This window comes from Lissotriton vulgaris, chromosome 2_1 (assembly GCF_964263255.1).
Source record: "Lissotriton vulgaris chromosome 2_1, aLisVul1.2, whole genome shotgun sequence".
Taxonomy (NCBI): Eukaryota; Metazoa; Chordata; class Amphibia; order Caudata; family Salamandridae; genus Lissotriton; species Lissotriton vulgaris.
In genome coordinates this window covers 1028496400-1028510335 of record NC_141687.1, presented here as the reverse complement: position 1 = coordinate 1028510335, position 13936 = coordinate 1028496400, and the positions used below count along the sequence as shown (strand labels likewise).

Below are 13936 nucleotides of genomic sequence, written 5' to 3'. Positions count from 1 at the left end.
GCCAGAGAATACTCCAGTCTTCCCTTCTGGGATTGCACCGGCGTCGAGAACCTCGGTGTCGGGAGAGGCAAACTCGGAGTCATCTGCAAGAATGGCATGATAGGTGCCTGCAAAATGAGCTGGTAAGCCTCCCTGGTTGTAAGACATCTGTCCTATAGGGCCAACAAGCACATCAGTAGGGTTAGCCGCAGTGGTGAACATGCCATACATTGCATTTAGAAAATGTGGGTTTGGATCCGGTACCACCTATTCAGGAACAGCTCGAGGCTGTAAGACTGGTTATGGCTGCGGCGCCTGAGACACTGGAGCCATAGGCGGAGTGGTCGGAGACGATGGCGACGCTTTCCCTGGGCGTCAGAGAGTCTCTCAGAGTCAACTGAGGTGAAGGGGAAGGTGAGACTTCATCCTTTCTGTGATGCCGTGGAGTTGGGGACCCCGACATCAGTGACTTGTCCTTAGAAGAACGAGGTCTGGAGCCATGACGCTGCTTCTTCTTGTGCTTCCTGAATGACTTCAAGGTGTGCGGAGCAGCATGCCAACAAGGTCTTCTTATGGCTCCGATGACGTCGCGCAGGGTCGCAAGAAAAGCCGTTCCACATCGACGAGGACGTCACAATGGGAGAGCTATGAAGGAAAGATTCAGTGTAATGCTGATCAAGGGGTAATTCAAAAGGTGAGGAATCCATAGGCAGATGTATCCATCAAGGAGAACCGTTCAATGTTACCTCAGGAAAGAGCACCCTAATTCGCTTGCATGCTACTTAGAGCACCCGGGGGACATTTGCAAACATTTCCCATGCTCCACACACATCCATCCACCAGAATTACAACACTCTTCTTCACCTGCTTGACTTGGACAGGTTTGGAGAAATAGCTCTCACCTTTTTACAATGCCACCTTATCTGATCGCCACCAATAAGTCTTCCTAATGACCAGTCCCTTAACACATTTCTTGGCATCATAATATTCCTTGGCTCTCTGTTGTCTCTCTGCCACATCACTTTCCACAGCCCCACTATCCACCCACACACATTCCATGTCTTTTAACCATGCAGGAACCTCCTTTAATCCTGTCTCTCTACCCTTTAAGCATATAAATGGTGTTACTCCAGTCACCGAATAGGGTGTGAGCCTGTATGCCCGAATTAACTTTTCAGCTCATTATTTCAGGGCAAACCTTTAGCCACAGAGAGCTGAACATTTTTCATGATCAGGCGGTTCATTCTTTTCACTAAACTATCGGCTTGAGGCCTGAATAAGGCCACCCTTTCATGCTTGACCCCCATGATTGTACCCCATTATCACACAGCAAAGTCTTTATGATACCCTCATTCATGAATGCCCTCTTCAAGAACCCAATCCCTTCTGTGTCGATCAAATCCATAGTTTCCACAACAAACCATTTGGAACGATAATTTATAAGCACAACAATATATTTACTCCTCACACCCAGTTATTTACCAGTCCCAACAAATCAATAGTTACTCTCTCCCAAGGCCTTTTGGGTAAATCAACACAACACAAAGGGTGTTGTGTGGGAGACTGGCTTAGTAATTATGGTGCTTACATATGTAAGTGTAGCACCCTGCACTCATCCAGACAACCCTTATGGTGATTTTAGTGATCTTAGACAACCATAGAAAGCTCTTTAAGTGGTAGCTGTGGAGAGCAGCCTTCAGGCTTAGTCCAGAAGGAGTATAAAGCAGCTTGTTTTACCAATAGCACAAGTTACTACTTGTGTAACGATATATCTGTAAGAGACATTAGTTAGTGATAGATTCCTTACCTTAGAATATCCCCAGGCGTCCGACTGGATCCGTAAAGTTTTGCGTGTCGGAAGGTGGTGTCGTGCGGCTCTGCGTCCGTCGCTGGCATCGTATGCGCTGAGATGACGTCAATGAGACTACTTAGGCGCCACCCATGAGTGCTGACGTCAGTTCTGTACACGACTTTCTGCGCCAGGAATGCAGAGCCATGCAAGAAACTGACCACTGGTGCCACAAAACTAGGGCCCTGAAACGGATGACCTTAACCCTAGAAATCAGTTTGCAGCACAGGGAGGATGGGTGGTGCGGTAAGGAATCTATCACTAACTAATGTCTCTTACAGATATATCATTACACAAGTAGTACCTTGAGCATCTGAAAGAGACACGTTAGTGATAGATTACTTATGTTATAATAGATACCCCCGCAATACCAACCCCGTTGGTGGGTCTGTAAACAAGATTACACAAGAAAGTCACGGAGAACAGAACGGCCAAATAAGCCGTCTCTCCGGACTTGACTGTCAAGGCAGTAATGCTTGGTAAACGTGTACAGTGAGGCCCACGTAGCTGCCTGACAAATGTCCTGCAAGGGAACGCTGCGTCCCAAGGCAGTAGTAGCTGCCGTTGCATTGGTAGAATGGGCACATAGCCCCACAGGAGGCTCCTTCTTAGCCAAAGAATAACATGCTTTGATGCACAGAACAACCCACCAAGAGATGGTTTGGGCACGGCCCAACCTTTTTTGGCGCGTGTAGATTAACACTTTTGCTTCTCACATTGCATATGGGATCCACCTTGAAGAGTGTCGAGAGGATACGAACCCAAGTAATCACAGTGTACTAGAATGTAATGTTCTTGTTCTGTCGTGACTGTTGGAGGTTGTGGGAGGGATGTTTATTGGAAGGGGATGGATGCACACTTCTGCCGTAATACTGTCTGAGAAGCTTAGCAAATCGTATTGTACACGATAGCTTGTGTTATGTTTCAATAAAGGTTTTTGAAACTTTAAAAAAACAAAAACTTTTTGGGCGCCCACGTAGCCAACAGAAAGTTGGTCATCCACCCGGAACTGTTGTGTGCGCTTCAGATAGAACAAGGATTCAGAAAAGGGGGTGGTGATGGACAGAGTATCTGAATTAAACAGAACACTCGTACCCAGTCAACAGATCAGGGCTAGATCCAACACCGTTTTTTAGCTCACTGCACCATCCCAGTTTCAGAACCTGGCTGTATGCAAATTAGTCTGTTCCTGTCCCAGTGCATGATGGGAACAGGGCAAACCAAACTACAAAAGCCAATTCTTACACTGGGAAGGAAACAAGCTCCCGGGGACTGGTTTCTGGCATTACAGCCGTCTTCGGCCCGGCTTGCTTGAATCCTGAAGGTGCAATGAGCAAGGGTCTCACATCTGAGTATACCCTTCCACGCTTATGGTGGACAAAACGATTCAGAAAAGGGGGTGGTGATGGACAGAGTATCTGAATTAAACAGAACACTCGTACCCAGTCAACAGATCAGGGCTTGATCCATCACCGTTTTTTAGCTCACTGCACCATCCCAGCTCAGAACCTGGCTACATGCAAATTAGTCTGTCCCTGGCCCAGTGCATCATGGGAACAGGGCAGACCAAACTACCAAGCCAATTCTTATACTGGGAAGGAAACAAGCTTCCAGGGACCGGTTTCTGGCATTACAGCCGTCTTCGGCCCGGCTTGCTTGAATCCTGATGGTGCAATGAGCAAGGGACTCACATCTGAGTATACCCTTCCACGCTTATGGTGGACAAAACGATTCAGAAAAGGGGGTGGTGATGGACAGAGTATCTGAATTAAACAGAACACTCGTACCCAGTCAACAGATAGAACAAGAGCGCACATTTTTGGTCCAGACGGTGGAGCCTTTCTTCCTCTTTTGAAGGAGGCGGAAAGAAGGTGGACAAAGTGATAGTCTGCTTGATGTGGAAGGGCGTGACAACCTTTGGCAAGAACGAAGGATTAGCCCTTAAAACCACCTTGTCCGGATGAAAAGAAAGAAAAGGAGGATTAGAAGAAAGAGCCTGGAGCTCACTCACTCTTCTGGCAGAGGTGATAGCTACCAGGAAGGCCGTCTTTAGAGTGAGGCGACGTAAGGGACAGTTATGAAGGGGCTCAAAGGGAGCGCACATCAGGTAGGTCAAGACAAGATTTAAGTCCCATTAAGGCATTATGAAAGGAACGGGAGGAAACGTGTACGTAATGCCTTTGAGGAAATGATTAACAACCGGGGACTTAAAAAGAGAAGGCGGATTTGGAAGCCGTAGAAAGATGGAGCTGGCCGGAAGATAACCTTTGATAGTGCACACAGAAGGATACAAAGTTCCCCGGGGAGAGTACAACAGTGTGGAGAAGGAGAAGAAGTGCAGAGCCAGGGAACTAGAGAGGTTCCCTTGTCGGAACTTGAGAGCCTCACACACCCAGAGCGCTAGGTGTAAAACACCCTGACTGTAGGATGTCCAGCTTCATCATCGGCTCACTGCTCCTCGTCAGACCGGCGCTGCAATGTCTGACGGAATGCCAGGAGGCACTCTTTTGGTGGAGTTCTTTTATTCCTTACCGATGGTGTGTGTGAGTGAGAACAAGAAGTGTAGTCAGTGAAAAGTGAGTGAATGTTAAAACAGGGTAAGCAATCCACAATGTATTTTATTAGAGTGGCTGATTCCCTGATTAATCACTTTTCACCGACTACACTTCTTGTTCTCACTCACACACACCATCGGCAAGGAACAAAAGAACTCCGCCAAAAGAGTGCCTCCTGGCATTCCATCAGACATTGCAGCGCCGGTCTGACGAGGAGCAGTGAGCCGATGATGAAGCTGGACATCCTACAGTCAGGGTGTTTTACACCTAGCGCTCTGGGTGTGTGAGGCTCTCTAGTTCCGACAAGGGAACCTCTCTAGTTCCCTGACTCTGCACTTCTTTTCCTTCTCCACACTGTTGTACTCTCCCCGGGGAACTTTGTATCCTTCTGTGTGCTCTATACTTGGACATGTACACTGGACCCCATTAAATATCGACCTATCCCCGTTCCTCCTGTTGTTTTAAAAAAAAAAACCTTTGATAGTGCCCAGAGCAGAGCCCTGCTGGGCCAAAGAGAGAAGGAACAGAAGGACCTCGGAAAGAGGGGCAGAAAGGGGATCCACAGCTTTTGCTGTGTACCATACAACAAACTTGTTCCACCTGCAGGCGTAAACAGTGTCAGTGGAGGGACGCCTGGTTGCCAGAACAACATCACAGACTTCGGGAGGAAAATCGAAAGCTGTCAACTGTCGCCGCTCAATCTCCATGCATGGAGGTGGAGGCTGGACAGGTTCAGGTGGAGGACTGTCCCCTGCTGCTGCAACAGAAGATCCTCCCAAAGAGGCAGTCGGATCGGGGGATCGATCGCCATGGAGAGTAGCTCGGAATAAAAGTATCTTCGTTCGCAATCCGGTGCCACAAGGATAACTTGGGCCCGGTCTTGCCGAACCTTCTTCAGCACTCTGGGCAGAAGTGGTATAGGTGGAAAGGCGTACAACAGACCGCAGCTCCACTCGCGACGAAAAGCGTCGCTGAGCAAGTGCTGCCTTGGAACATTGCGCGTTCTCTTCTGTGGCGAATAGATCTAACCAAGGCTCTCCCCACTGCAGAAAGAGACCTTGCGCCACGTCCGAGTTCAGACACCATTCGTGATCCATCATGCACCCGGCAGCTGAGTTTGTCCGCCCTGGCATTCAGAGAACCTGCCAGGTGTTGAACCACATAGGTAATGTCTTGATGTTCCAGCCATGTCCAAAGGCGCAGAGCATCCTGACATAGGGTCCCCAACACCATCCTGTCCTCTTTGTTGCAATACCACGTGGCGGTGGTGTTATCCGTGAACACCTGCACCACACTTCCCTGGACAGAGGGAAGGAATGCCTTTAATGCAAGTCAGATCGCCTGAAGCTCGAAAAGATTGATATGGAGTCAAGACTCCGCCGGAGACCATAGGCTTCTGATCTCCGCCTCTCCGAAGTGGCCGCCCCATCACAGGAGGGATGCATCCGTCACCACTGTGTGCTCCGGTTGGGGAAGGGAAAGGGATCTGCCATTGTCCCAATCGCGATTTGTGAGCTACTACTGCAGTTGTCGTGCAGTGCCCTGATGCTGTGCCCACTGGAACTTCAGTTCCCACTGCAGAGACTGCAGATGCCATCTGGCATGTTGCACTAACAGGATCCAGGAGGCCATCAGGCCCAGGAGCCGGAGGGTCATCCTGACTGAAACCCGGGATAGAGGCTGAAAGATCGGAATCATAGCTTGAATATCCCGGACTCGCTGATCAGGAGGATAAACCCGAAACTGCGTCAAATCCAGAACTGCTCCGATGAAGGGGGGCATCTGAGAGGGACTCAGGAGCGACTTCTGCACTTTGATGGAGAACCCCAGCAAATGCAGGAAGTCGGCCGTAGTCTGGAGGTGGGAGACGACTGCCTAGGGCGAGCCAGCCTTCAACAGCCAGTCTTCGAGATAGGGGAAGACTGGAACCCCTGATCTGCGCAGATGAGCTGCGACCACTGTCAACACTTTCGTGAACATCCGAGGGGCACTGGTAAGGCTGAAGGGGAGAACGGCAAACTGAAAGTGCGCTTGGCCTACCGTGAACCACAGGTAACGTCGGTGGGCCGGCAGGACAGGGATATGAAATTATGCATCCTACAAGTCCAACGCTACCATCCAGTCTCCAGGGTCAAGGGCAGCCAACACCTGAGCCAGAGTCAACGTCTTGAACTTCTTCTTCCGGAGGAAGCGGTTGACGTTTCTGAGGTCCAAGATGGGACGCATGTGAGAAAGTGCTATCTTTCTTGCATGGTATGCCCCCACTTCTTCCTGAATTGCTGATGTACTTTGACTGAGTGTGCCCTGGGCTCCTGCCAATCAGGTACCCAGGGCCTGTATTCCTTCCCTAAAACTGTGTTGAAACCAAAACCCAATAGCATCTCTGGCCACATGTCAGCCCCTGGTAAATGGTACCCTAAGTACCCATGGCACTGTGACCAGAGAAGACCCCTAAGGGATGCAACACTTATTGTGCCACCCTTAGGGGTCCTGTACCCTGACACACACACACTGCCTTTGCAGGCTGAGTGTCTTGGTGCAGAACCAAACAAAGAGTCGACATGGCACAAATCCCTGTGGGCCATGCCCACAAACACACTGCCCTGGCATCAGTCACCCCTCTAGCTGGGTGCACTAGGCCAGTGGTGTTGGCACAGGTGCATGAACCCTGTGCCCCTACAGTATCCAGGGCCATTCCTGAATACTGTAAGTGCAGTGATGCCATTAGGAGTATATGATACAGGGTGGTTGTCATTACGAACTCCACAGCACCATTATGGCTACACTGAAGACTAAGAAGTTTGATATCATACTTCTCAGCACATTAAACCCACACTGATGCCAGTGTGGGATTTAATGTCAAATGCACAACAGAGGGCATCTTAGAGATGCCCCCTGAAACCTAACCAACTCACAGTGTCCTGACTGCGTGGATACCAAGGCTGCCACCACTAGACATGTTTCTGGACCCCTGGGTCGAGAGCTTGCCGCTCTCGGGGGCCTGAAACAATACACATCCTGGGAAGAGGTGCCAAGCTTCCCCCCCCAGGATGGGCAGGGGAAGCTTCAAAGGCATACCACCTTTGTGAGTTTCTCCAGGCCACTTGCTGTACTCAGCAACTGGCCCCCAACGGTTCTGACCCCCACTCCGGCGGGAAGACAGGTGGAAAACCCTAAGTGAGGAAAGGGGGTGTGCCAGCCTCTGCCAACCCCACCCCTCAGGTGGGAGAGGCGAGGTGAATCACAACTCCGGGCTACTGCCATCTTGAGGATGGGGAGCCCTACCCAATCAGAGCTAGGCTCCTGCCCCCCTACCACTGGAAAGCGGCAGGATAGGGGGTGTACTCACCCCAGGACAGGGACCCATTGGTCCCTGCCCTTGCCCTACCTGTAACACCCCTAAATTTAGAATTTAGAGGCACCCTGAACCTTCCTTCCTCAGATCCAGAGTTTGAAACAAGAAAGAAGAACAAGAAGAAAGAAGACCTGCCGTGCAGCTGATAACAAGAGGACGACATCAACTGACTTGGCCCCAGCAATACCGGCCTGTTGATCCTTGAACCTGCTCCTGCTAAATCCCGGCGTCTCCTGCGGACAGCATCCTCGAAAACCCCGGAGGAACTGGCTGCCTTGCTCATCTAAAGACTGGGACTCCCATGAGCAGTGGTTCTACTCAAACAGCAACAACCCCTGGTGCCAGCCAGGAACCCCAAATACAGCACACTCTGCACCCGCAGAGCCCGGCCCGTGCCTGAGTGGACAAAGACCACGAGGACGTCCCCCAGTCGACTGTGACCCGGAATCCAGCACCCAAGGACCCTCCTCCACGATCCCGACGACGCCTGCAGCCACACATCAAGGGATCCTTCCAACCGCAACCAAATGAGGCTAAGATTTCCCGACGCCAAAAGACACCCCTGCACCCAGCGCCCCAAGGCCCCCTGTGCCCAACTCCTGGGTGTCTAGCTATCCTCAAAGATCCCAACCTACCTCTCGAAGTGGTGGTCGCACCTAAAGAATCTCCTTCCCCGAGCCTGCAGCCTTTGTTCAACTTCCAGTTCTCCCATTGAATAACATTGGGCGCCCGAAGGCCCAAAAGCACCCTGCACCCAGCCGCCTGAGTGCCGCTGGAAGTGCAGCAACTATCCTGCTCTACTTCCCCACTTGCTCTGTGTAAGTGATCAGGAGCTCAGCTCCCACAGCCGCGTGGTCTGCCTGCTAGCAGCCACCAACCATTGTCCCCCTATCTTCCATAGGATAACCTAGGGCCTACTCACTCTGCACCCGGCTGCCCCTGTGCCGGTGAGGGTGTAACAGCTGTACTTACCTGATCCTGGGAGACCCCTGAGTCTACCCCCAGAACCTTAACTCTGCCAGCCGAGTACTTACCCAAAGACCGATAACTTGATTTTCTCCATAGGGTAACATTGGCTGGGTTTCACTCAGAATTTCTATTAAGGGTCGAGTTTTGCAACTTTAAAATATTCACTAAAAATCAGCCGATCAACGAAAACCAATTCACTAACCTATCAGGAGAGACCCCAGTCCTGTATCTTTGAGCCCAGCACTAAACCTGAAAAGTAATTATAACTGTGATTTACTGTTAACTCAATTTTCCTCCACTGGAATACACTGCCTGATTTTTACCAGAAATTCTTCTAAGTGTCAATTTTCCAAACTTACAAATATTCCTTAAAAATCGCCTGTGTAACAAAAACAATATCTTGCAACTGTTTACTGGAAATGCACCAGGGCTAAATCCAGGATCTAGCCTAGAGTAAGAAAAACATTTGTAAAGTGATTTTATTGTAAATCATGGGAAACTTTGAAAGCGTTGGGAGCACCCATTGACATAATTATTCACTTATCCCAAATCTATACCCACTTAACATCTAGGGTTCGGTTTGGAAAAATGGGTGAATGCACACCTGATTTTAGGGTCACATGTGGCATTAGACAGGGTTGTGTACTAGCACCCCTCATTTTCTCTCTTTATATAAACAATGTTGATCCCTTTTTACAAACTCTAACTGTGGATGCCCCGAAAATTGGAATTCGCCCGACGCCAGTATTACTATATGCTGATGATGCTGTCCTAATCTCAAGGACAGCAAATGACTTACAATCCCTTATTGAGAACTTTGCTTTGTTCATGACTGATAAGGACCTTAAATTAAATTTAAAGAAAACATTGGGGGGCGCTAGAGGGCGCCAGGCAAGATGGCCCCACTCATGTGAGGCTCCGCCAGATCGAGCTAACATCCTGCCAATATCCTTTTCATCCTGCCCGCTTACCTCTCTGGCGTTGCGGCACTGTATGCAGTGAGTGAGGCGGAACATTCTGTTGCCAGTTTTGACTGTCTGGCTGCCTCCGGCCGGGAACGCGGCCATCTGCCTTGCTGACTGGACCCTGGCCTCGTGGTGCCCCAGGGCGACCCTGCGCCTAAGGCCTGTTTGCTGCGGAGAAATCCTGACGAGCCTGCCGTGGCAACCGGGGGCGGCTCGGTCGGCTGGACGGTCTCGCTGAGCCCCGGGAAGAGGAACTGAGCGGAGGTGGTGACGGACGACTGCCGCCGGGGCTGGACCTGCCCTCTGCTGGTCTCGGTGAGTGGGGAGACGGCCTGGGAAAGCCCGGGGCTGCGGAGGTGGCGCTGGGCCACCCTGGGCCGCCCCGCGCGAGCTGCGGCTGGTGGGGGCGGGGAGCGCTCTGGCGCGGCTGTGGTGTCCGGGCGGAATAGCGGCGTCCTGGTGAGGGCTGGAGGTGTGCTGCGGCCTGGGCTACGGATCAACACTGGCCGAGATGGAGTAGCCTGGATCTGACTGCCGCGTAGTGGCTGGCTGGTTGAGGGACCTCCCGGGGTCTGAGGATCCGGCCTCTGGCGCACCGGCGCTCACTGTGGGGTTGCGTGTACCGCTGCTCTCCGCTGCTGCCCTGCTGGATCTCTCTGGGCCTCCATCCTGCGGCGGCTGATGTTAATGGGACGCTTGTGCTCTGTATCCTTGGCTGGGTCTGCAGGAGGCTTGGGACGGCGATATCGGTGCCCGGAGGGGTGAAAAACCGGGCTCTGTTCAATTGGGCATATACGCTGCTAGTGTTGCTGGCTGGGCTTTTGGTGCTCCCTCTCTCTAGGTGCACAGACTGACTGCCCTTCACTTTTGCGGACACTGCCCTGATCTGTTAGGGTGCCACTCGGGGCCCTGAGTATTGGCAGTAACGGCCGGCTGGCACTATGGGCAGACCAGAAAGAAACCAACCCAAACTCACGTTTGATGCTAAGAAGACCGCGCTGACGGCCTCGCAGGCGCCGCCGGACTCGGAACCCCCTGGGGCGTCTGGGGGCACACCGAATCTGGAGGCAGTACTTGTGGCCATGCAGAAAACACTGCAATCCATTGAAGGCACAATGGAAGCAGTGAACCACAGGCTTGACCATATGGCTACGCAGTTTGACCGGCAGAATGAAAGGATGGGAGAGGTTGAGCAGAGAGTGACTGCCACGGAGGAAGGCCTAACATCAGTGTCCGCCAAGGTCTTTAACATGGAGCGGGTTTTGGAGGTCATCCAGGCTAAAAATGAGGAGTTGGAGGGGCGGTCCCGACGCAACAACATCCGTGTCACGGGCTTGCCGGAGTCCACCAATGTGGGCCGCATGGAGGACTTCATGGAACGGTTGCTGCTTGATATTTTTGGCACGGACCAGCTATCTAAGGTGTTCATCGTGGAGCGGGCCCATCGCTCCTTGGCGAAGAGACCGGTGCCTGGGGCGACTCCACGTCCTGTCATCGCCCGCATCCTTAATTACAAAGACAGGGATGTGATTTTGCGCCTGGCGCGAGAGAAGGGCGCCATAGACTATCAGGGCAACAAACTTGAATTTTACCCTGACTTCACGGTGGCGGCGCAGACAGCAAGGAAAGAATTTCAGTCAATGAAACAGCTTCTTAGGGCGGAGGATATACCTTATGCTATGCTCTACCCGGCCCGCCTCAGGATAGGGGCACCGGCAGACAATAACATTTTCACATCGCCCAAGGCGGCTATGGACTATGCGAAGAAGCAAAAGAAAAGGAAACGTGACTCTAATGCAGCGCAGGGAGGGGATGAGGACTTCAGTGAAAAGGCTGCATAGGACTCTGTGCTTCTTAGGCGTCTCAGATCCTCCTGTGCTTATAGGCTGGGGTGTTACCACACGTTAATGCAACACTAACAATGCTGACATGTCACCTATCTCTACTTTCTGCTGGTGGGTGAGGGGTTTCTGCGAAAATTCAATGTTGGCTATGTCGCCAGTGCCCAGGCTACAGGTTTGTGCATGTTGCACTGTTTGTTTTACAGATTGTTGGGGCTGGACGGGTGAATATCTCCCGCTGCTGCTGGTGGGCGGCGGGTTGGACACCTATACTGACTACATGGGAGGCGCAGATGCCCAAGTTGGGGACCTGAGGTACATTGCTGATTGCTATACTGTCAGTTATGGCTTGGCTGCTAGGCCTTTGAGTTGACATGAGTGGCAGGTCATGCCAAACCTAGGGTTGAAAACTGGGGTTTTAATGCTTGCTGGATATGCTATTGCTGCAATATTTGCTTGTCTGCCCCAGTTAATGTGCTGAATCATACTGATGAGGGTGATGCTACCTGCTTCACTGGGTCCTCCTGCAGGGTTCTGATACGAGTTGCGGCGTCGGGGAGGAGGGGATGGATGGTTAAGACAGATTGCTCGATCATCTCCTACTTAGTTCACTAGTGGGAGTTGGGCACCTCTGCGCCCCCACGTATGGGAGCTCCCCACAATTTGGTTGGTGCAGTGTTTGGGGTTGAGGCACTAGGGGGTTGGGGCTGGCTTTGGCAGGTTGGGGGTGCTGAAGTGGGTGGGGGGAAGGAATTCGATTACCTTGGATTCCAGTTCTGGGGGGGAGGATGCCTCGGGGGCGTATGAGCAATAAGGGACTGTTCAATTTTGTTGGGGGCCATTACGGGTGTGGGGTAGGACTGGACGCCGCTATTACTGTTCACAGGGTGGCATGTACTGATGGAACTGCATGGATAGGTATATGCGTTAACCATTACTCTTTCTAGGGGGGGAGCGCTGACTTGGATTTCCTGGAATGTACGAGGTCTTAATAGACCACAGAATACCAGGCAGATGCTTGCATATTTGAATAGGCATGCAGTGCAGGTGGCCTTTCTGCAGGAAATGCATCTCTGCGGACAAGTGGCCGACACGGTAGCTCGCCGCTGGGCTGGCACTAGGGTGGCCACCTCATACTCCTCTTATGCCCGAGGTGTTATGATACTTATCAAAAAAGAGGTCCCGTTTGTGAGTCAGCATGTGGAGGTTGATAAGGAGGGTCGGTACATCATTCTGCATGGTAAACTGCATGGCACGCTGATCACCATGGTTAATGTGTATGGGCCCAACATAGATGACCCAGACTTCTTTGTCATGTTATGGAATAAGGTTTATCAGCTGCCACCCTCGGCGATTGTGTGTGGAGGGGACCTGAATGTGACGTTAGATCAAGGGTTAGATAAAAAGGACGTGCGTCAGTCATCCATGAAGCGGGCATGTGGCGCTGTCAGGGATGGGATGCAGGTGCTGGGGTTGGTGGATGCGTGGCGGCTGGGTCATCCTGGTGTAAGGGAGGGCACCTGCTATACCTCTGCTCATGACACCTGGTCGAGATTGGATTATTGGCTGGTGACGAGGGATGTGAGTGGTTGGGTGACGAAGACTGCACATTTGGCTCGCACGTTGTCTGACCATGCCCCTGTGTTGATGGAGGTTCAGCTCCCGACGCATGCGCATGTCCCGTTTGCGTGGAGATTGCCTCCTGGTGTTTTGAATGATCAAGTCCTGCGGGAGAGCCTGCGGGACTCGATTGAATTGTTTTTTGATGAGAACGTTGGGTCTGTGTCCAGTGCTGGGATGCTCTGGGAGGCGTTCAAGGTGACAGTGCGGGGCAAGTGTATCGGTATGCAGGCTGGGGTGCTTAAGTCACTTAGAGAATCTATGGAACGGCTGGAGCGTGAGTTGATAAGTATGGAGCGGCAGTGTGAGCGCCGGCCCTCAGATCATCTTCTGGCTGACATACGCTTAAAGGTCTCTGAATACAATGAACTGGCAGATCAAGAGGTTCAGTACCTATCGAAATGCACAAGGGCACGACACTATGGAGAGGGCGGCAGACCTGGGAGAGGACTGGCGGAGAGGCTTACAGACCCTTGGGCCAAACATTGCACAGTGCAGGAGCTCAGGGAGGGCGACAGAACGGTGACTGATACGGATGGTATTGTAGACTGTTTTGCTTGGTACTATACGGCCATGTATGCTCATAAAGATACGGCTACCGAGGGGGAAATTTCGAACTACCTTGAGAACATCGCTCTTGTCTGGCTCTCAAAGGGTCAGCAGGAGTTTCTGATGCACCATGTCACGGAAGGAGAATTACGGGATGCAATCGCGGCTCTGCCTAATGGCAAGGCCACTGGTACGGATGGCCTACCACCTGAATTCTATAAAGAGTATGCGGATGTCCTATTGCCGCATCTAGC

General features: G+C 51.7%; 1 protein-coding gene across 2 annotated transcripts in view; it reads right to left on the bottom strand.

Moving 5' to 3' along the window:
- The window catches only part of WDSUB1 (WD repeat, sterile alpha motif and U-box domain containing 1), a 394309-nt gene extending 384038 nt beyond the window's left edge, over positions 1–10271 (bottom strand). For both annotated transcript variants that reach the window (XM_086956660.1, XM_086956658.1), the window contains exon 1: positions 9679–10271. Coding sequence is in view for 1 of the 2 variants with exons in the window: in XM_086956658.1 (XP_086812784.1) it covers positions 9679–9774 (96 nt within the window). In the remaining variant the exon portion in view is untranslated. The remainder of the gene's footprint in view (positions 1–9678) is intronic.
- Between the last annotated feature and the right edge of the window lie 3665 nt (positions 10272–13936).